At 39.1% G+C, this 23,687-nt stretch overlaps 1 protein-coding gene across 28 annotated transcripts in view; it reads right to left on the bottom strand.

Annotated features, from left to right (window-relative positions):
- DLG2 (discs large MAGUK scaffold protein 2) overlaps positions 1-23,687 on the bottom strand; it is a 1,001,432-nt gene that overhangs the window by 214,075 nt on the left and 763,670 nt on the right. For all 28 annotated transcript variants that reach the window (XM_032099063.1, XM_032099062.1, XM_032099064.1 and 25 more), the window contains 2 exons: positions 16,634-16,702; positions 6,476-6,632 (listed from right to left, as the gene is read on the bottom strand). In XM_032099063.1, coding sequence (XP_031954954.1) covers positions 6,476-6,632; positions 16,634-16,702 — 226 coding nt within the window. The remainder of the gene's footprint in view (positions 1-6,475; positions 6,633-16,633; positions 16,703-23,687) is intronic.

The raw sequence follows: 23,687 nt of genomic DNA, 5'->3' as shown, positions 1-23,687 counted from the left end.
ATGTTTAGTTGGGTGGTGATTTGAAAGAGTATAATGAATTATAGCCAGAATAAACCAACGTTTTAAGAAAACCTCTTCAGGAGGGAACCCCATCTTCTCATGAATGTAACATAAAAATTCATTTGTGGGCTATTTAAAATGTTTTACTATCTGACATAGAAGATTATCCGTGATTCCTCAATTGACCTTCAAGATTCAGATAGGATTCATTTGTTCTCTCTGCACAGAAGTATTTGGAATATCAGCCTTCTTTCTGAGATAATTTTCAAACATTTCCAATTAACTGAAAACAGAAAAAACCCTCTGTTAACCCCGCTCTTTATAAGGTTTCAGCCAGTTTCCAAAGCCAGACCGCTGTCATTACTGATCCTGGGCCGCCACCTGGCGGCATCTGGGAAAAATAAATCCAAATTTCACTCGTCCATGGGGCCAAGGCTATGGCACCATCTTTCCCAGTGCTTCTGTAGGGCTGTAGGGTTGGACCCCTTCCCCTCACATCCCGACAGTCAAGCAGAAGGAGAGGCAGAGATTATGGAATTTGTCCAAGCCTTGTGGGCTGACTCTGGAATTATGTATACACTCAGTGTATCACTCCAAGGAATTGCACATAAAGGCAAAGCCTTTCTGGGTCTCACTGGTGGATTTGCAGTCTATTTTAGGTATTTTTATTGGTATTTTCCCAAAGGTGAGAATACACACCTCTCCACCAGTCAACATTGCCATATTCACAGCACAGGCATGAATTAGGAGAGTGCATGTGATCCTCACTGTCCACCTGGGAGACCGAGGCTTAGGAAAATGAAGCACCCTGCCTATGGTCAGACAGGAGGACACCAGCTAAATTGATTAAATTGAATCATAGAACAATTTGTGTTGGAAGGGACCTTTAAAGGTCACCTCCCTTGCAATGGGCAGGGACAACAAAAACAATGAAAGAAGTAGCATTTTGAAAGATAATAAATATTTGAGGGATAGGCCAGAAAGCAGGTCACAGCAAGTTTTACAAACATGTAAAATATCACAATCGAAAAGCTCTTTTGACTTCATTGTAATTCTGCAATACCAATCTTACAAGAAATTAAATCCAGATCTATAAATCACTTACTATGCTTCCTATCTGTAAGAAATTTAACCAAGCTTCAGCCGATTAGAAATAGCAGCTTTGAGGGTAATATTTGTTCTTGTAAATCAGATTATGTTTTGAGAAACAAATGGGAAAAGTATTTCTGTAGGGAAATAAGTGTTTCTGAGGGATGAGACAAGAAGGAACAGAGAGAAACAGACTTGTTTTTTTGCAGTCCTTATGAAATTAAGGTGTCTGGGACCCTTCACTAGACAATGGTACAATTAATGAGCTCTGTGCATGAAACTGATTTTGTTGGAATATGGAAAAATGGATCCATAATAGTTATTTGTGACTAAATAAGTAACAAGGGCCTGACTGGGTGATTGCCTGGGGATACGCACACAGTCTAATTTAGTAATAATTTCCATCCCTCTCTGCTCAGTGAACAAATAAACAATTCTTGCATGACAAGTAAATGCTGATTCAACACTGGTAACATTAATTAGAACTTATGGAAGACATCACTACAAAACAGACAAAATTAAAAATTCTACCATGGCTGCATCAAATAGTTCTAAATATATCCTGCTTAAAAATAAAATAGAATGGCCTTTTAACTTTGTATTTGAACTTCTGGATTTTTGAATACAATGTACTGTGAAAGGCTTTGATCTCATTAGTCTCTGTTAGTCAGCCCTATTTTGCTGCATCTAACCGAAGCAAAATAAATTGCATAATTGTCCTAAAGAAATTTCCATTTCTATTCTTCGGGTTTCTTGTCTGTGCTCTTCCTGGCACACGCCTTTGACTTCCTTATCTCTTTATAAGGGTAACTTTATAAGAGTCTATTTTGATTTTCTTGTAGTTCCATAGAAACTTTTTACTTGGAGAGCTCTTTAAGGCAGTGTTGAGAAGAAAGGGTTAAAAGCAGAGAGTGGAGAGGAGAATGGGAGATTCCAAGAGACCTTGCAGGTGGGAATGCCAAGGCCTGGAGAATACCAGTGTGGGAAACCCCATATACTCTGCCCACTGCTGTCTATCCTCTGTCTCTCTGTTCTGAGAAGTAGAGTTTCTGTGTAGAGATAACACTGGTGTTTTGAGGGACTTGGAGGAACTCTCAGGGACATGCATGAGCTCCCTGTTTTGGGAGAGAAGATCAGAGCTCAGAGGCCATAAAAAACTCAGAGGTCATAAAAAGCACAGAGATCACAGCATGGTCCTGGAGGACATCCACATCCCATGGTCCTGTCCTGGAGCCTTTGGCAGAAGGTGTCTGGTGAGACTCGAGGTCGACCACTGGGATTTTGGAGTTGAAGCTACAGAGGGTCTGAAGCCAACTACACTCCAACAGAGAGGGAAATCTTGGCAGCCTATGAAGGAATCCAAGCCGCCACAGAGGTAATTGGAACTGAGGCACAACTCCTCCTGGCACCTCGACTACCAGTGCTGGGGTGGATGTTCAAAGCAGAGGTTTCCTCTACCCACCATGCCACCGATGCCACATGGAGCAAGTGGATTGCTCTCATTACACAGCGCGCCTGTATCGGAAAACTGAATCACCCTGGGATTTTGGAAATAATCACAAATTGGCCTGAAGGTGAAAACTTTGGTCTCACTGATGAAGAGGAACAAGAACAAGTGACACGTGCAGAAGAAGCTCCACCGTACAACCAACTGCCAGCAGAAGACACACGCTGTGCTCTTTTCACCGACGGTTCTTGTCGCATCGTAGGGATGAAACGAAAGTGGAAAGCAGCTGTATGGAGTCCCACATGATGGGTTGCAGAAGCTACTGAAGGAGAAGGTGGATCAAGCCAACTTGCTGAACTCAAAGCTGTTCAACTAGCCCTGGACATTGCTGAAAGAGAGAAGTGGCCAAAGCTCTACCTCTACACTGATTCATGGATGGTAGCCAATGCTCTATGGGGATGGCTGGAAAAGTGGGAAAAAGCTAATTGGCAGCGTAGGGGAAAACCAATCTGGGCTGCTGAAGAGTGGAAAGACATCGCTGCCCAAGTAAGAAAGCTGGTTGTGAGAGTCCCCCATGTAGATGCCCATGTCCCCAAGAGTAGGGCTAATGAAGAACACAAAACAACAAGCAGGTAGATCAGGCTGCAAAGATAGAAGTGTCACAGATAGACCTGGACTGGAAACACAAGGGAGAGTTGTTCCTAGCTCGATGGGCCCATGATGCCTCAGGTCATCAGGGCAGAGATGCCACCTATAAGTGGGCACGAGACCGAGGGGTGGATCTAACCATGGACAGTATCTCCCAGGTTATCCATGACTGTGAGACATGCGCTGCGATCAAGCAGGCCAAGCGGGTGAAGCCTCTGTGGTATGGTGGGCGATGGTCCAAATACAAGTATGGAGAGGCCTGGCAGATTGATTACATCACACTGCCTCAAACCCGCCAAGGCAAGCGCTATGTGCTCACAATGGTAGAAGCCACCACTGGATGGCTGGAGACCTACCCTGTGCCTCACGCTACTGCCCGGAACACCATCCTGGGCCTGGAAAAGCAAGTCCTTTGGAGGCATGGCACCCCTGAGAGAATTGAATCTGACAATGGGACTCATTTTAAGAATAGCCTTATTAACACCTGGGCTAGAGAACATGGCATTGAGTGGGTGTACCATATCCCTTACCATGCACCAGCTGCAGGCAAAGTGGAACAGTGCAATGGATTGTTGAAAACCACCTTGAAGGCACGGGATGGGGGAACTTTCAAAAATTAGGACCAGCATCTGGCAAAAGCCACCTGGTTAGTTAACACCTGAGGTTCCACCAATAGAGCTGGTCCAGCCCAATCTGAATCCCTGCATACAGTAGATGGAGATAAGGTCCCAGTAGTGGAGGTCAGAGGTCTGTTAAGAAAGACTGTGTGGATGAATTCTGCCTTGAGTACAGACAAACCCATCCGTGGGGTTGTCTTTGCTCAGGGACCTGGTTGCACATGGTGGGTAATGCAGAAAGATGGAACAACACGTTGTGTACCACAGGGAGATCTGATTGTTGGGTGGAAACCATCTGTAGTGTGGAATGCCTGTATACCACTGCTTGCTGAGGGTCACTGTCACTGTTAGTACATAGCTGTGTGTGTATATATATATATATGTATTAATGTGTGTGTAGAGTTAGAATATCTTAGTTTGGGCATTCAGCCAACAATATGGGATAAGGAGTGGAATGTCTTGGGGTGACTTTGTGATGTGTATCCCCTATCGCTGCCCCATGCCCAGAAAATTAATTTCGTGCCTTTCTGTGCTTTTAAACTGAGCCTGAGAGGGGGGAGGAAAACCTGAGCAGAACTTCTGCAAAGCAGTTTGCAGCTTGTTCAAGGTCACACAGAGATAGAGACTTTTTTTTCCAGCTGCAGCAGCAGAGCGAGAGTGGGGAAAGCACCCTGTGCGCTTTTGGCCAGTTTTTCAGCTCCTTTTTCTTTCTCTGGAGACAGAGAGTTGAACTTTTGTTTTCCTGGGACTTTGTTTTTTTCTTTTTTTTTTCCTCTGCTGGACTGTTTCAACATCAGAATACATTGGGAGGACTTTCCACCGAGGCCTTGGCCCTGGAGGTGGGCCCACCATCCCATCCTAGCTCCAAGGAGGGGGAGAGAGAGATCTACAGAAGGACTCTTGAGGTTCTCCCAGGTTTCTCTCAGCAGAGTGAGAGGTTTTGTTATTTAGCATCATTATCCTTTTTCTGTGTGTTTGTTAAATAAATAGTTTTTATCTCTTTCACTTTCCTTCAAGGAAAATTAATTTTTTTCCCAAACCTGGTGGGGGAGGGATGGTTGTAACCTGCCCTCTCTCAGAGGATATATTTCTGAATTTGGCCAAACCGGAACAGTGGTAAACTCCACATGTGTGGGCCGTGACAAATGGCTACAAACAGGGGCCCCACTGCCCCTCAGGAAGGACTGAGCCTGGTGGTTCCTGCATTCCTGTTCCTGTGTCTCTGTCCGGGTGTTGCTTTGGGATCCTCTGGTTAGCAAGGTAATGAAATAAATTTACTCTTTGCATTTCAGATGTAGTCTTCTGGTTGTTCTGCCCACTTGCCTGTGTCTACTCCCACAGCACCTGAATACCCTTTACTTGCTCTTTCTCATTTCTTCTTACAGCACTTTTAAGGAACAGGTCTAGATCAAATACACTGTTGTGATCCTCACAACGTCAGGTTACTGCCTCCCTTTGGTGATAACTTAACCAGATTTTCTATATATTGCAAAACACCTCCAGCCACCTCTTTACAAAACTTTGGCAGGTGGAAGGTAAATTCACTCTTCATAGAATAGGCTGAGACAATCCTTAGCAATGTAGAAAAACCATATCCAGCTTTCTTATGGATTTAAACACTGACCAGGAAAGTGCTGCATAACCACATAACAAACCATCCATTCTGAAGCCATCCTCCACCCTTAACTCTAACTAAATTACAGCCAGGGATGCAGGATTCACAGGGATAGAAAACACAACAGTGGGAGGCAGTGTGATACTGCAGCCTGGTGGGTCCATCATTTATCTGGGATAAATAATTCCTGTATTTCAGCTCTTTGCCTTAAGGCTATTGATGTGATTCACATGAAACAGTCACATCTGTATGAATTTGGGATAGTTTCTTTTTTTTTTTTTTCTGTAAGCAATGTGAATAATGTCAATGGATATTTAACTACATTTTCAAGGCTTTCATTGTCACTCAAAATCCTTCATATTCAGATTGTTTCAGTCAGATGTTTGATTACTTGACAGAGCCTAAAACATAAATGTTCTGGTTTTAAAATGTGTGATATTGATATATACATGAAAGAAAAATTAAAAAGATGTTTTTGAGTCTAAGTATCCAAAATATAACCTCAGGCTACAAAGCATTTCATCCAATAAAATTTGAAAAGAATTTCAGAGGGATCATCAAATTAGAGGCAGAGAGATAATTAACATAACGTAATTAGTCTCCTTGTTGGAGTGAGCCATTTGCTAAGCAGTTGAGTGCACACTAGATGGCAGCCTGAGTATAGATGATTTCATCCTACTACTTGCTCTCCTCCAGAAAAAGCTGAGATTGAGAAATATCCTTAGACTCAGTAGTGTGTTTTGGGAAAAATGGAATTGGATAATGGGCCCAACTGTGGGATGCTTAGGTCTGCACTGTGCTTAGGTCCTCCCTGTAGTGTCACCATACTGCAGGTAGTATTAAGCAGCGAAAAGTCTCATTCCCAGCTAAATGCAAGTAACACCAGTAACAAATGCTCTAAAACCCAAGGGCAAAATACCCAAAATATTCAGGGATAAACTGTTTGCAGCTCGGATTTCAGAACGTGGAAACGAGAAAGACTTCTCTGTGTGTCCCTTGCAGTATAGACATAGAACAAGATGAAGCGGCTGGTCAGGAAAGTCCAACGGGAATACTTACAGATAAGATTTGATCTCCTCGCTGCAGTTCTCCACTGAGATCTGCTGGCCCACCTGCGAGGATGAACGACACGAAAATGCCTTCCCCGTCTTCACCTCCCACAATGTTGAAACCAAGTCCTGTGGAGCCCTTGTGCAGGATGATTTTCCGAGGCTCTCTGTATAGAAACAAAATTATAATGTTTATGCCGTCAAACCTCTGTGTATGCATTTTTCACAGCATATTAAACATACTATATTTTGCTTAAGACACAATGGCCTGCTATTGTCTAAAGAAACCATTTAACATACGACAAAGCTTTTAACTGGTGAACAGACAAAGTAGGAATCAACTTGCTTTTTTTTTTTTCCTCATGGTTGAATCCAAGCATCTCTGTTAATTTCACCCCATTGGAATCATCTTCACTATGTTAAGTGACAAATTTATTAGAAGGAAAAACAAAACACTGAATATATTTAATTTATAGCAATACTATATATACAGGTAGAATCAATCTTTATATGATACCTTTTCATTTTAAGTTCTAGTCTTGCTTTTGCAACAAATGAACGAAGAAAAAACTTCGAACTCCAGGCAAAGCAATAGCAGTTGTGTTTGATCCTGACAGATTTGGAGCAAATAACATTTATATGATCAAGCTCATACAGCAGAATCTCATTAAAAACTCTGGTTTGACATTATCAGGATCTTGCATTTGTTAAGTCACACTGCAGTTTTATCACTGAACCAGCCCAAGGGGTACCTGCTTTTGCCACGCTCATTAAAAAATTATTAATTACGATAGAAATCAATAAATAATAGCAGGCATATCTCACACAGCTCCTTTCATCTGTAAATTGAAAATATGACCCAGAGGATGTAAACATAACATGCAATTTACTGATGGGAAAAGTTATTTTCAGAAACAGATAACTTTCCTGAGCAATCAAGGTAGCACCCCTGAGAAAGGGTTGCAAATATTCATGTTCCCAGTCACTACATACAAGGCCTCAGACCTGGCTCTCCCTTGGATACACAAGCACACACAACCACATATACATACATATTCCATGTTTATTGGTACTTACCCCATTTCAAATCCCTCTAACAATTTAATTTTCATAAGAAGTATAAATGGTGTTATATTAGTATGTATAATTTTAAGCCCAGCCCTGTAAGTCTCCCAAACACATACATATGTGTCTGTGACTCCTCCCAGAGAAATAGGATGCTCTACTCATTCTCTAATTTTACAAATAAAAATTGCCAGCAATACAAACACACACCATATACAGCAGCATTCTCTATTATACCTCTTGTAGAAAAGATTCAATATTTCCTCCATACTATAGAGCACTTCACACAAATGGATTTTTCATTTCCATTTTGTTTTTAAAGAAAAGAAAGAAAAGCAAGAGAAGCGATTAATTGAGGGATGCCTTATTTGATGTGAGTTTAATCTTATGGATACATGGAGAATTCATCTGGACATGATACTTCTGAAATAATGAGCATTTGTTATCTTCATCTTTGCCCAGTGCTAATATCCAAACAGTATCCCCAACTTGATCATGATGTTAAAATAACATCTCAGCTTTCTGGAACTGAATTTTTGTATTTTTGAAAGAGAAGACTAAAGCAAAGTATTAGTCCTACTCCATATGGTCCTTCATCTCTTAACTTTTTTAACATTGTAAAGTCAGAAAACACTTAAAAATACAGCTGTGAGCAAAAGATATACTGTATTGAGTTTGTGTATTTTTGAAGTATTCTTAAGAATCAGAAAATAAAGGTGGAGTTTTTTCTTTTGCATCATTGCTGTTGATTTGCCTTGTAGCAACTCCTTTAACACCTTGTTATATATGTGAAGAGTAGACATAATGTGATCCAGAATCTAAGTCTAAACAGGTTTTTAATTAGAAGTGTGGCCTGGGGGTTGGAGCAGAACTAGGGCAGTAAGCTGAAAGCATGGCTTCTCTTCTCCACTTAGCCCGTGCACTGCTAAGTGTTCTTGGCAACTCATTTGCTCTTCCAGCTTCAGATTCCTCATCCACAAAATGATACGGTGACACTTGTCGTCTTCGAGTCCTACACATCGGAAATACTTCGCGAGAGTTGAGCAACTGCCAATTATTATTTACCAGAATATTGAGGAAAAAGAGGCAGCAAAGTCAAACCAATATATTTCCAGCTCTGCTGGTGAGGAATCAGAAGAGATCTTGTTCAAAATGAAAATGAGTATTTTCACATATGACAGGCAGCTTGGATCAAATAGTTGAAAGCCAGTGCCATGGGCAAAACTAGGTCAATACAACTGGGTATCTACTGAATAGTAAGCTGTGCAGCTCAACAAAATGTTGGCCCAGTTATTAATCCCTGTCTCTGATCAAGTCAGCAGATTTATGCCTAAAATGCTGCCAGTGCTGTTTTATAATTTTGGCCTTTTGACAGCAAAATTCACATTCTGCTCTTGGATGATTATGTTCAGAGGAAGTTCAGACAATAACGGGAAAATGTCAGAAGCTGTGATTAGAATGCAATGGGTTTCTACCCCTGCTCTTATGCCTAGTCAGGTCATTTTGGTCATGACTCAGATTTGGCTGTATAGAGGCTGACCATCCGTAACATGTCTTCGTATTTCTTTCATATCTAATTATCCTTCAGAATCTGAAAGATGGACTCAAGAACACGTAGGTGTTGTTGTCACCATTATAAAAATAACCTTTAGCCATATCTGTAGTGCAAAAGCTATAGGAAGTAGAACGCATATGCCAATTCACCTTCATATAATAAATACATTTTTAAAAATATGCAATTGTTCACACTTGCATATTGTACTTAGAATGACAATGAAAAAAAGGATTTATGATGGTAAAAAAGTTGATATAAAATTTATGAAGTTGAAGTAGGAAAACATATTTCTTAAGCAAACACACTATAATAGCAGCCACTGCCCAGGTGATCTTTTAAGAGTGATGAAGAAATTAGTTACCTGCCAATGCTTTATCAACACTCACTGAAAAGGCTGGTTTTGATAAAGCTGAAGATGAGGATGTTACATATTTTATCACCTGGTATAAAAGTTACAGTCAACCCTTAATATGATATTTAAGGAGGCCTAAGAACAGCTGCTCCATTTTTTCTTGAATATGAGGGAAACAACATTAGGAAAAATTCCTTTGCCTCTGTTAAAAATCTTTATGAATGCAGTTCTGGTACACATGAGAGAACTCAAGAAAAAATGCAGAAAAATTCTGTAAAGGGAATAATGGAATCAAACACTTAAAGATGACATAATGGGAGAGTTAAGAAGCGAATGAGAAGTAATTCAAATGTGAATGATGGTTCCTTGCAGTCAGTGCACTCAGTTAGAATGTGTAGTTGTCTGCAGAAAACAGCAACTAAGGCAGAAGTGATTTCAGGGTAACCTATTTTAAAATGGAGGTGGTTGGGCACTGGAACAGCTCCCCAGAGAAGTGGCCACAGCACTGAGCCTGAGAGAGTTCAAGGAGCATTTGGACAATGCTGTCAGGCACATGGTGTGACTCTTGGGGATGGTCCTGTGCAGGGCCAGGAGTTGGACGTTGATGATCCTTGTAGGTCCCTTACCAACTCAGAAAATTCTATGATTCTATGAAAATGTTTTATTTGGAGACAGTAGATGGCACTCTGTAGCTACCCTGGAAAAAGGAGCAGTCTGACATCCAGTATTTTTGAAATGCATGTTTCTGTCTCCAGTTTTAACTATTTATCCCATTTACAATTTCTTCTCTGATAAATGCAGCTGAAGGTGAGTTTGTAGGTGCTAACAAAGTGTACTAGCACTTTAATTCGTTGTGTGCATGTTTTATACCCTCCTGCAGCTCTGTACCACATACAAACAGAGAAGAGCAGCAGGGGAAATCAAGCAGAAATTAGAAAGGAGTATGAGATGAAAACATGCTTGGACTGACAGAAGGCAGCAGAAGGGAGGGGGGAAAAAAGAGAAGGGGAAAAAAGAACAAAAAGAGAAGAGAGAGATAAGGATAAAGGGAGACAGTGCATCTGTAAAGGAGAGCAGGGAAGGAAATAAAAAGGTAGGGAAAGAAGAAAGGAAGATTTACATTCATAGAGCCAGGAGTAAAGGCGCAAATAAAGTGCTGCAATCCACACAAATTTAGGGCTGAGAAATCAATGGCAGAATCAATTTGGATGGACTTGGTTACTTGCTTTAGGGAACGCATCAGATGAGATTCTGTAAATCTCATTACAAATTGCAGGCCTGGTGTAAGAGCAAAGGATTACTAAATTAATATTTGAAACCAGTAAGTAGTAACAAACCTGAGCGGGTAAAATGTCAACACTTAAGAAAATGCCTTCTGTCATAAAAATGCAATTACCAAAAATAAATCAAAGTGCAGCATTTCTCTCCTTAACAGGTTTTTTTGGTTTATGCATGTTTAATTTGTTCATTATCTTGAAAACACCAAGTGCTTTTTATTTACTACATTTGTACTGAATATTTGGTTTGATCAGTTTACTTTTAACAAACAGAAAATGACAAGACAAAAAATGTGACTATTCCTATCATTCTTCTATAGACTGGAATCCATAGTAATTATAGATCTAATTTAAGAGATTAAAACCGGACAGATAAATGAAGGGGAAGAGCTTTCTAAAAACAAGTAATTCTTATAATAATTAACTGAAAGAAAATCCATTATTAAATTGATTATTTTGTGCTGCTGGCAACATTAAAGAATAGAGTCAGTTTTAGTATTCATCTCACATTGACACAGCTCTGTCTTTCTGTTTCTTTTGTACCATCTATAAAATCGGAGAGCTGACACAGTTTTGTGCTTTTTGAAACACCTACAGAAATATTAAGCAACACTGGGTGCTTTCAAATATCAGACCCTAGAGACTTCTTCAGTTTATATAATCAGTGAGGTATCCCAAATCTGCAGAGACTTTGAAATATGACTTTGATCTTGATTTGGCTGCAGGTTCTTTGGTGGTGGTGGTGGTGGCGGTGGTTTTTTTGCCTTTCCTGAGCAACCTGGTTTAGTGGAAGGTGTCCCTACCAATGCAGGGGGGGTTGGAACCAGATGATCTTTAAAGTCCCTTCCAACTCAAGCCATTCTGTCATATTGTGAAAAAAAACACCCCAAATCTAAGGCATCAAGGCCCTTTCTCTTGAGCAGTATATATATGTTGTTAGGCTTCTGACAATTCACTGTGTGAGCACTGAGTTACCTTAGAGTCATTTGGCTAATCAAGCCATTTCTTTTTCAGAAAAATACTTCTGGTTTTCCTCTCATGCTTCAAAAAATTCTGATAAATAATTGTGTGTTCGTTTCTGGCAACCAAAGGACATTCATACTGGAAGGACCTAAAAAAAGGTGGTTCAAATACATTCTTCATTCTTCACAGCATTTAGCACAGGAATATTGGGGGGACAGACTATGTGCCGGTGTGTGTGATGGTTTAAAATCTGATTAATCAAATGAGAGAATATGAAATTCTAAGTGGTTGAAGGCCTGGAATATTCACATGCACCTTTTTAAAAGACTTTGAGTTCTGGTGAAACCAAGCTTTCTTTATATAGATTTTCTCTCATACTTCTACAGCTCTTGCTTCACACAAGAGTAAAATCTGTCTGTACTGCTCTCATCTATCATTTTATTGTGCTATCACTTCTATTGCATCTCAGCTTTTGCTTTTCCCCTTGTTACTACCCCCTTAGGTTTGGCAAAATCTTTCCATTATGATGCGAAACAACTCCACCCCTTGCTTGCTTTCCTCCCCAGCCCTCCCTCTCTTTTGCCTTTGTTGCAGTGTCCAAAGCACCAGGACCTGGCAGTGGTAGGGAGCTTACAGACCTTCCTTTCTTCAGTTCCTAGTCCTTCATCACCTCAGAGTGCCTGCACACACCAGTGTTGCACCTGACCCTGTGAGGTCTGATCCCTGGTAGTGACTTTAACTAGTGTTATCCTACTTTCAATTATGATAGAAAATAACAAAAATAAGGAAGCCTTCCTCTTATCTACTGCTATCACATTGACCATCACAGTCCAAAGGGGTAACTTTGCCAGCATAAACTGAAACAATGTTTTGGCCTTGTGCAGACTGTTCACTATCACTACCTATAATTGATTAGTGATTTATTATTTCATTTTACCAAGTATTGGTATACTAACAACCAAGAATTCAGCCTTTAATAAGATGTTCATTTATCAGATCACATAGCAAAATATCACTTTGCCTACTAGAGTTACTCTGTCTGTTTGAAACAAGTATTTTATCCATTTATTTGACTATGGATTCCTTAGCATTTCTTGTTCATTGAATGTGTAAAAGCAATGGTTTATTCTAATTTTAATACTGCCTACAATTTTAATGCATTTATTCTGCAAACACTATGCCTAAATTGTCACAAACTTTAAAGCATATTTAATACGAGGGAACCTACTGGGAGCCAGGCTTCAACCTGACTGATGCATGTGCGACTGCACTGGGTTATACAGGTGCAACTGTTTCTGTTCTGTAGGAAGACCTCTGGACTTTAGCAATCTTTCATTTTATCTTTTGTAGAGAAATTCAAGCCTGCACACCAGGCAAGGTTTTCTGCTTGCAGATAGCAAGATGAAACTGGCATGCAGGAATAATCTTTCTGATTTGATAAACTGGTCTGCATTTTTACCATGACACCTGACATTTACTTTAAATGCACAGGAGTCTGTCTCCTGGGTTTGAGAAACCTCATTGATTTCTAGAGAGATAATGTAGGACAGCTAATATGCTCTTTAGATCTATAAGGGATATGATTATTCCTGTCTGCTTGTTCATTTATCCTTTCTCTCACATAATCACTTGTCTCTCTTCTCTGTTCCAGGAGGTATATTAGTTACATGCTAATAATCAAAATAAATCCTGAAAACTGCATGTCTGTTCCACCTGCTACACCCAGCACAGGCAACTCCATACCAGAAAGGTTTGCTTTGCACTTTGTTTTTAAAAACTAATGGTTCCATATTGAAACCACTGTTCTAAAATCTATTACTTACAGCATTCAATAGCTCTATTTACCATGAATGCTCCAGCTTTACAGTTTGTAAACAAAGCTGGAAGAGATGGAACTGCTGAGAGGCAACAGAATTGCACTATCAGAAGACAGGAAGTATTCACAGGCTCAGAGAATACCTAAAAATAGCAGTGCCTCTAAGCCATGTTTCAAAGTATCAATACACAGGCCGCTAAGATCAAGCATCTGAAATTACATTATAGAAGACACTTTGAAACACAAAGCAGTCTGTACTATCTGTCCTATTAAGGATAAAAATTCTTGTCCTTAGTCATGGTTCAAATGCTGTTTATTTGTGTATAAATATTTATATATATATATTTCAGATAGTCACATTGATAAGTAGGTGTAATATTTCCATCAAAAGACTCGATCAAATTAGTTGAAATCCCAGTTTCTAGGAGTTGGCTGGTAGCATACAACATTCAGTTTAGTGGGAATGCCAAAAGCAGAGAGAATAGCTGTCAGATGTCACTAACATTAAAGCTTTGTGTGCTAGTACCGCAGGGTTTCAAAAAAAACAGGGCTCTTTTCAACCAATATTTTTCCTATTTTGGATCCTCACAGCTAAGATTATTCATCAAAATAGTTTCCAAAACCTCAAAAAACTAATAATTTCAAATTCAAACATTAGAGTTTTCTTGTTTTTTAAACCATGAAAATGAAACATTAGGGAAGTTGTTAATGATGACCTCAAGCACCTCTGAAGTTCATGCCTTTATAGACGTAATAGATCTGTATACCTCACATACAGTTATTACACTGTGAAGAATATATGGCTTGAATATAAAGGAAAAACAACCTTTAAAGACATCTTTTTTTTTCCCACCTAGCTACTCATTTTGTTGCTGGAACCTGAAGTCCACAAAATCCCTCTCTCACAAAAAAAATAAATTGTTTTATGTATTCATCCATTACCTAGTTGAAAAAAAGCTATTTGAGTTATTTAAAAATCTATTCTGGCCAGCTCAGTTATCACATATTCAACAGGGTGGAAAGGACTAAATGCCAGCAAATGCAATTCCCTCTGTATTTCTTTAACCCTTCCAAATTTAATTTTTCTTTCTTAGGACCCAGTAATTATATCACTTCAGTGACTCCACAGTCAGTGAGGGAGAGCCAGCATCCAGGGTACAAATGTCAGCATGTGCCAGAGATGCCTTGCAGGTAAAGCAGCTGTTTAGAAAGTGCATCTCAAAAGCAATATAGTGATTCTTCTAAATAGAGGATTCTACTGATAGGAACATGGCTCCTAAAAGAGAAAAATAACTTTATTTTGACCTCAAATTCTATTAGCTGTAAACATACTTAACAGCATGGACTCCACAAAACCATTATAATAAATTCAGCTTTAACATAATGAAATATTTAGGGCTGAGCTGATTATTCATTTCTGCTCAGCAGTGGAATAGGCTAACAATCCCACTTTCCTATGCGAAATGAAATATGATGCAGTGTAAGTTCATTAGTACTAATTACAAAATGATGTTCTCCTACCTCCTGAACAACAGAAGACCTGTCGTATCAACTGCAGGTTTTCTGCACTCTAATGATTCACACACAATATATGCAAGTTGTCTGTGTGGCCAGTACACATTCTGGGATTTATCTAAAAATTCATTTAGACACATTGATTTCCAAATTTCAGTAGGAGTTTAAAGCTACAGGATGACTCCTGAATTGGTCCAGTAGACCAAGCCACAGATATCATAAGAGAATTTCCTTCCCTAAATCTCAATTGAGCAAATTAGTTTTTTTCTTCCCCTCTCCCTCCTTTTTCACCACCAAAATTGTTGAAGCTCAGTTTTATTTCAAACATCAATTTATTCATGAGATGATTTGAAGAAGAGTCAGGGGAATTTATTATGACTCTCTCTTTGGATTAGAGCTAGACAGAAGAGAAATCTAAAAGGAGAGTGTTTAAACACTGAGACTGCTTGTCCAGAACTTGAGTAATCTCCACATTTTTGATAGTCACAGCTTCACTGGACAAGACCCTGAGCAACCTGATCCACCTTAGAGTTGGCCCTATTTTGAGCAAGATGGCTGGACAATGATGAGAGCTTCATTTATAGAACTATCTTCCAGATGATAGCCCTAGAGCCACATGCACCTCTCCTGAATAATTCCATTATTCAATTTAATTTTCAATGAATAATTACCATAGCTGTTTTACGTATTTTAAATAAACTTATTTTAAAATCATAGCTCTAGATAAGAAATTAAAAATTGAGAGTTGTGAGAAAACCATTTCAGGCTTCACTTAGGACAGAATTATTTTACACATCTACCGCTTCAATTTTCTGCCTGCGCGACAGTACAGTTGTAATGGAAACTAAAAGACAACAAGATGGCATCTTTCCTCTGTGGAAACTGTATAGTCTCACTTTTATCACAAGAAAGAAAAGCTTTGAAATATGACCTGAGAGCAGCCAATGACAAGTTATTACCCATGCCTACAGAGTTCCACATTTCTATGTAAGGGGAGAAAAAAATCTGACATTTTTTTAAACTATGCCAGTCAGTGCAAACAAAATCTGTTCCTGTGTTAAATATCAGCCTTTCTAATACTGTAAAGATGCAAGAATATTAACTGTAGTTGTGAATTATTCACATTTTACACAATTGTTTTAGTTAAAATTGAGGCAGCTGTGTACCCAGAGCTGTGTTCTACAGTTAACACATTCATGTACATAGATATTCACCAGCACAGGATTAATATTTTCTATCAGTACTTCTTCATCCTTAGTTTTGGTTTGTCAAAAAGAACTCATGCATACATTAAGAAAACAGAGTACGACTTCACTGGGCATTTCCATGATTAGTGGGAAGATTTTACAGCTAACACAAGTAAATATTAACAATAGTCAAGTGACATGAATTTAAGAAATGGTATCCAGTGTACCTCCATGACAGATATTCTCATCTCCATAAAAACCAAACCTTTCAGTGTAAGTATCAAGAAAGGATCAGCACTAATTTGAATCTTCATTGCTTCCTCTCACAGAATTAAGCACCGTGGTGTGCAACCCACATCTAATTAATAGCTCTGTGTATGTGGGTAGTTCAGTGGTATCTGACACCTCTACAGCAGCTTCAACAGAGAATCATCTTACCCTTCCACAGAAATGGTCCGCTGCAAGCTCACTGTGGGTGGACGTGTTGCAGTGCTGTGCTGGGAATGACTGTATGGCCAAGGAAGAATAAAGAAAAGCATTTGTTAAAGAAATAGAAGTCTCTCTTGCTCTTATTATCTCTAGCAATTTAGCTAATGCCAAAACAGATACAACAATCAGATTGTTTTACACGTGTCTAAAGCATTTTGACTTCAGTGATGCTCATCTGTTCAAAAAGGGAGTAATTGTACAATCTCTCTTGCTTAAATTCAGCTTTCATTTCTCATTAAGAGCATAAAATTAAGCGAATAACTCCCCCTTATCTTTCTTACTCATTTTAAATACATATATATTCACACACAGAGTTTAGTAATTTAAAATAACTTAAATGCTACTCATCCCACTAAATATACTAAACATACAATGCAAATTTAATTTCAGAGCAAAAGGTAAACCAGCAAATGATAATGTAATAAATCTAATTCTCAGTGTTTCAGTAAAAGAGAACATGCACTGCTTAGAATTGCACCTTGATGTAACTTCAACACTATTTCTATCAGATCTTAAGTAGCTTGAGTCTTTCCACATGGATTTTCATTAATATAGGACACAACACTTAGGAAAAACAGGATATTTTTCTAAGCAAAACACAGACACTCTGAAAGAAAAAGCTTTTTGATTGAAAGCCCTGAGGTCTAATGGCTTCTCGAATGGTCTACTGACATGACTAAGAAACCTGAATAATAATCATTATGTTAAAACTACACAGTATGTGCTAATTTCAGTATTGTACTATGGTATAACAGTATTGTAAATACAAATGGATAACAACAGAGCATCATTCAAAGGCAGTTTTGTGATAATAAATTGTACTCCTTATCCAAGACAACCTGTTTAAGTAAAATATTTGAAATCAGAAGCATCTGGGTGTATTTTCTTATTAGTTTAAATGACTACAGCACATAGTGAGGCCCAGTATTAATAATGCAAAGTACACACTAAAAATAAATCTTTATGTCAGATTTGTATCACTGATTCTAACTGAAGACTTTGTCTTGCTTTCAAGCTTTGCGTACATCTCAAGCTGCTTGTTCAGAACAAGCACATCTCATTTTCAATGGAAGCTACTTCATTTGACATTAGTGAGCAACACATCTATTTTACATGAGTTTCATCCTGTGGCATAGTCAAAACTGTCTGTCTGATAGAAAAGATGCAATTTTTTCTTTTTTTTTTGTGTAGCCCATAGAGTTGTGATGCATGCCACTAGACAAACAAAAGTTCTGCTGCCTCCTGGTATCTTCTGCTGTGACAGTTGTGCTCTTGTTTTATGTTAGTAAAGTACTGATCCTAATTGAGAGAAAGTTTCATCAGGTTTTTAGAAAAGTATATTCCCCTTCTAAGAAAAGCCACAGAACTTTTTATCTGTTTTATAGCAAAACTTATTCAGGAGTATCATAAGTTTCTGGGATCATGGTATGAACAGAATAGCTGAGTTGGAAAAACACTGCAGAATATTATATGAACATTGGTTAAAATTTCACATTAAGTTTGCACATACAAGGCACTTCACACCTCACTCCTGCCAAGTGAGGGGCTCAGCTATCAGCAATATTCCACTCATTAGAAAACCTTTTCCAATCCTAGGGATTTGTGACACAGCATTCAAATGGGCCCTCAACTTCTTTCATGAAAATAGTTCTGAACTGGTGATATGAAAACTCATTTTTACATAATTATAAAAATCAAGTTTGATGCTTGATATAAACTTGTGCCTTCTAAGGTATCGTCATGAATATAATGACACCTGAAAGTCTAAAACGCAGTTTAGTCATTGCTTGACACAAGTAGCTATTGGTGACAGAAATAATAGTCTGATATGATTCCTAACTGACTTATTGAAAAGATAATCTCCTGGTGAGTTCTATCAAACTGATGGAACCAGCAGAAGGAAGCTGTTTTCATCACATGCTTAATACACTTGTGCATTTGCCATGTCTTTTGCAGCACTAAAGAAAATAAAGCTTCTGAGTTACTTTCTATGATGAATGCCTAAACATATCCCGATTGACATACGTAAGCAGCATAGTTTTACACTGACCGATCAAAGTATTCAAAGTTTGACATTTAGGCTTAAAAAAATGCTACCATTTCTCTGAAATGATACAGAGTGAACCTCCTACTAGTGTAATATAAAGTAACAATATTTCCATTATACTACCCTGTACTACAGCCACACAAGATGGATCTTCCCTGAAGAAAAGAATCTTACATCCTGTAAAAGACCAGTTTTAACTTAAATCCATTTAATTTTAGTTCATTGAGACAAGGGAAATATACTATTCTTGTAAGATAAGTCGTAAGAGTGAAGGAACAAAGAATGAGATTATAAATTAATAATAAGGGACAAAACTGGGAGCAAAGTATCCAACCTCTCTTTTTAATGGGTTTAAATTGCCTTTTGTTTTGGACTTATTTCTTAGGCAAGGTGAACAATTTCATGACTTCATTAAATACTAAAAATAGAGCAGCCTGGTGTTCACATATTTTTTAAAATATTTATTATGAAAATAATAATATCAGTAAGTATTATAGAAACAAAAAGTTGAGTAGCCAGTCTCCTTAGTTTTAATTCTGTTCTAGCCCAAGAAATCTCTGAAGGCACTTTTGCTGGGTGGGTGATGCTGAAACTGGAGGCAGCATCGTAAGCACTTCTTTCCCCATAGGGACCGCATGAACCACCACCTTCCCTTCCCAAATGACACTTCCACCGACACACAGTACGCCAGTGAAACCTCTAACTGGGATGAAACGATCATGTTAGGGAAATATTTAGTGTGTTTTAAACTCCTATAATGCAAAAATATGGAGAAACCACCCTTAAGGGATCAGCATGACACTCAAATCAGTTGATCCCAAAGCCTGTCTATTGCACTGACATTTGAAGAAATAAGGTTGTTACAATCCAAAATTTTTCCTCTTTTTTGTTTGGATAAAACCAAGATATATTGTCTTTACAAAGAGAGTACTAGAAAAGTCATTAGCTTTTCTCTCTCAGCCTTCAACCTCTATCAACAAAGAACACCTGTCCTGTATTTGCTATAGCCCTGATTTAGGAAACCTTTTGTTTCTATGTATCTTTATTTTGACAAGTCAAAACTGACAGCATAAAAGTTATTTGCTTCCTAAAGAAATTGACCTGCAACTTCTCATAAAGAAGCAGTGAAGCAGCCACGGCACAGGCTGGGTAGAGACCTCTCTGAACACTGGCTTTGGAGCAGCCATTCTTCAGCTCTCAGTTCTGAAACTGCCACACAGAAGAAAAATGTACAAACTCCACTTGTCTATCAATATGTTCTCTGCAGGAAAAAAAAATCCCAAACAAACAACAACAACAAAAAAAAAAACCAAACCCAAAACTAGAGCTCTGAGTTATTCTTTGCTATTCACAATACTAAAAGAAAAAAGAGGGATAAATATAATATTGAAAAAATTCCACCAGAAGCAAGTGAAGGGAATGCTAACACTGTTTGTTTTTATGATGTATTCTCAGCATGCTGTTTCTTATGTCAAGGATTGAAGGTAGTGCTGCAGTTGTTTATAAAGCTTCTAAGCCTTTGATTTGATGGATGTAAGAGTTTAAGAAGGCAATGTGCTTTAATTCCATTAATGTGGAGTTTTAATTCAGCTCAGTGAAGTGAAACCAGCATTTCCTGATGCTGCCAACAGCTAAACGTCTAACTTAAATGAGTTTTTGCATTCCTGTGGGATTAATTAGAAGACCAGAGATTGCTTTTTTTTTGGCATTAATTTTATCTCAGCTACAAATGGTTTGATAATATCCAGTACTGACAGTTACTGACCCATATTAGAAGTGTCAAACAAATCAGACAGTCTCCCATCAGAGGCAAATAGGAAACTCCAGTGAATAGGACATTCAACCTTGCTACCTTCAGATCACCCTCAGGTAACAAAGCCAGACATGAGATGTAACGCTGTTTTCATGCACAGGCACGTGCAGTGAGGATTTTCGCAATGTAACTCAATTTTTAAAATGGCATCTGTACATCTACTGTACAAATAGCATTGCTAGGCTAATTACCTACTCAGTGGAAAACAGAAAAACAACAAAATTAAGGATTAGACTGTCCCTCTGCCTACAAATATCTAGAATAAGGGCCACACTACATCTCTGTTCAGGTTCTCTGAGGTACTTTCACTTGCTCAACTAAAGTAAAAAAGCTTGCTGACTTATTCTTTCCTCCCTGCCTCCCTTCCCCAAACAGTATTCACAAAGAAGTGGTTAGCCACATTCTGTGACTTAAAGTATTTGAGTTATTGCAGCCCTAAACTAGCATCATTTAGCAATAAGGAAGAATTCGAGGTGGAGCTATGACTCAGAGGAATGCTTCGGCTCCTGGAATAAAGCTAATTATCCACCTCTGTTAGCGGTGTGCCTAACTCAGGTACCTGATCTTCAAAGTGGTGAAACATCCACTGACTTCAAATCTACTTCCCTATGGCTGAGGTAATTTCAGGAGATAATGATAACCTTTAAAATATAAAAATCTTGCTTCTTTGAGAGGAATTGTTCTTTCAGCTTGAGATAAAGTATTTAAAACAGCAGAAATAGTTTAGAATGATGTGGGGGGAACTGAAAGTAATTAGGAATGCTGTTTAAAGGAGAATAGTGGAGAGGATATATTTTTAAAGCAGTTCCACATGTAAAGTTCCCATGTAGGGTAAATACAAACCTACAGTATTGTGAAGAACTCAACATTGAGTAAATTAGGCACAGTGAGTGAAAACTGTTAGAAAAAACCTAATCCAATGCTAACTGATTATGTTCCTTGTTCATATCTTCATATTTTGGACAGACTTTTGGGTTTTTAGAAGTAGGGTGCCTAAATATCCACATCATTCCAAGACATTTGATTGCTGCTAAAAAAAAGTTTAAGTCTTCCTACCAGCCGCAGTTGTAATACTACTATTGTTGTCATTATTGCTATCATTATTATTTATGATACTGCAACAATTACAAGGAATTATAAAGCTCCTTCTGGGAGCTGAAATACTCCTTGATGAAGTTAGTTTGAAAATTGTACCAGTTAAGGACTGAGTTTTACACGGCAAAATATTTACAACAAGTAAAAAACATGCAGGTGTGTAGGAAAAAAAAGGGATAATGGTATAAGAAGGAAAATCCAACACTCTCAGTTGCTTAAGCACTATTGGATGGAAATGATCCATGAACATAACAACTGATTTTGTCTCTACAGTTGTGGAAGAGGATGCAGTTCTATTTTCATGAATTTAAATAGGGAATGTTTGTTCAGAAACTGCAGGGAACTTCCTGATGCAGTCTGTGTGGCCTCCCAATTACCTACAGCTCATGGTGCTTGGTACCACGCCCAATACAGTGCTGGGTTTGCAGTTCTGCATGGAGAAGGCAGCTGTTGCCCTCCTTCCTACACGATGCTTATGCACTTCCACATCACTAGTGACTTTTGCCATACACTCAAGTGTTGTGTCTCATTTCCTGTTACTATCACTCCGGATTCTCCCTGGCATTAGTTCATTCCAAGCATTACCAATCTGATGAATTGTACAGGGTGTAAGAGAATTGGAGACAGTTTGATTTCTCTGTGACAGAACAACAATTAGTTTTGCTGGGTAAAAAGAAATCATCCTCCCCAAAGGAAAACACAGGCTACAGTACAGAAAAACATCTTAGTCAGGTCCTCTCTAATGTATCAGAAACCAAGATGTACTTTAGAAAAAAACTTCTATTAAGGTTGTCCGGAGACACTGAATAATCTGAACATGTTGAAACACTTCAGAGGCAGAGTGCAAAAGCTTGTGGGATTGGAAGGGGTCATTCGCTTCTTCCAGTCATTCTATATGGCTGGAAGAAGTCATTTAGCTTCTCACTCAATTTCTGTGTATGTACTGGGTTTGCATGACAAGGTTTTGGTAGCGGGGGGGCTACAGGGGGCATCTTCTGTGAGAAGCTGCTTGAAGCTTCCCCCATGTCCAACAGAGCCAATGCCAGCCAGCTCCAAGACAGACTGCTGGCCAAGGCCAAGCCCATCACTGACAGTGGTAGTGCCTCTGGGAAAACATATTCAAGAAGCGGCAAAAAAGTGCAGCCAAAGAGAGAAGTAAGAATATGTGAGAGGAAAAGCCCTGCAGACCCCAAGGTCAGTGCAGAAGGAGAGGGAGGAGGTGCTCCAGGTGCCGGAGCAGGGATTCCTCTGCAGCCCCTGGTGCAGCCCCTGGTGCGGCAGCTGTGTCCCTGCAGCCCATGGAGGACCCCACAGTGGAGTAGGCAGATATCTGAACTAGGCTGTAAAACCCACACTGGACCAGGTCTGCTGGCAGGACATGTGACTCTCCAGGAGACCCATGCTGGATTAGCCTGTTCCTCAAGGACTGCACCCCATGGAAGGAGTTCACGGAAAGGACGCACATTTGGAGCAGTTCATGAAAAACTACAGCCCTTGGGAAGGATCCGTATGTTGGAGAAGTTCATGGAAGACTGTTTCCATTGGTAGGGACCTCATGCTGGAGCCAGGGAAGAGTGTGAGAAAGAAGCTGCTGCAGACATAAGATGTAGTGAACTCATCACAACCCCCATTCACCATCACCCTGTGTTGCTCAGGGAAAGCCAGTGCAGAAATCACGAGTGAAGTTGAACCCGGAATGAAGAGAAAGGCTGGGGGAAAGTGTTTTAAGGTTTTATTTCTCACTACCATACTCTGATTTAATTGAATTAATTTCACTGAGTTGAGCCTGATTTGCCTGTGAGGGTGATTGATCTCTCCCTGGAAAACAAGGATATGTGTAGTCTTTTGCAGGGAGCATGTAGCACAATTTCCATCAATAGCTGCTCTGCGGCAGCTGCAACACCCAGCACTCACCACTGTCCCATAAATCCCACTTCTGATGGATTTCTAGAGCTGTGCATTGCTTCCATAATGAAACACATCATTGCACACAAATTTTATTAGGTCTCCGTGCAAGTAATGACACAAGTATGTGCACCGAACTTCCT

The sequence above is a fragment of the Corvus moneduloides genome, chromosome 2, assembly GCF_009650955.1.
Source record: "Corvus moneduloides isolate bCorMon1 chromosome 2, bCorMon1.pri, whole genome shotgun sequence".
Taxonomy (NCBI): domain Eukaryota; kingdom Metazoa; phylum Chordata; class Aves; order Passeriformes; family Corvidae; genus Corvus; species Corvus moneduloides.
Note: the sequence above shows the minus strand (reverse complement) of the source record. Positions and strands in the feature narration are given on the sequence as shown.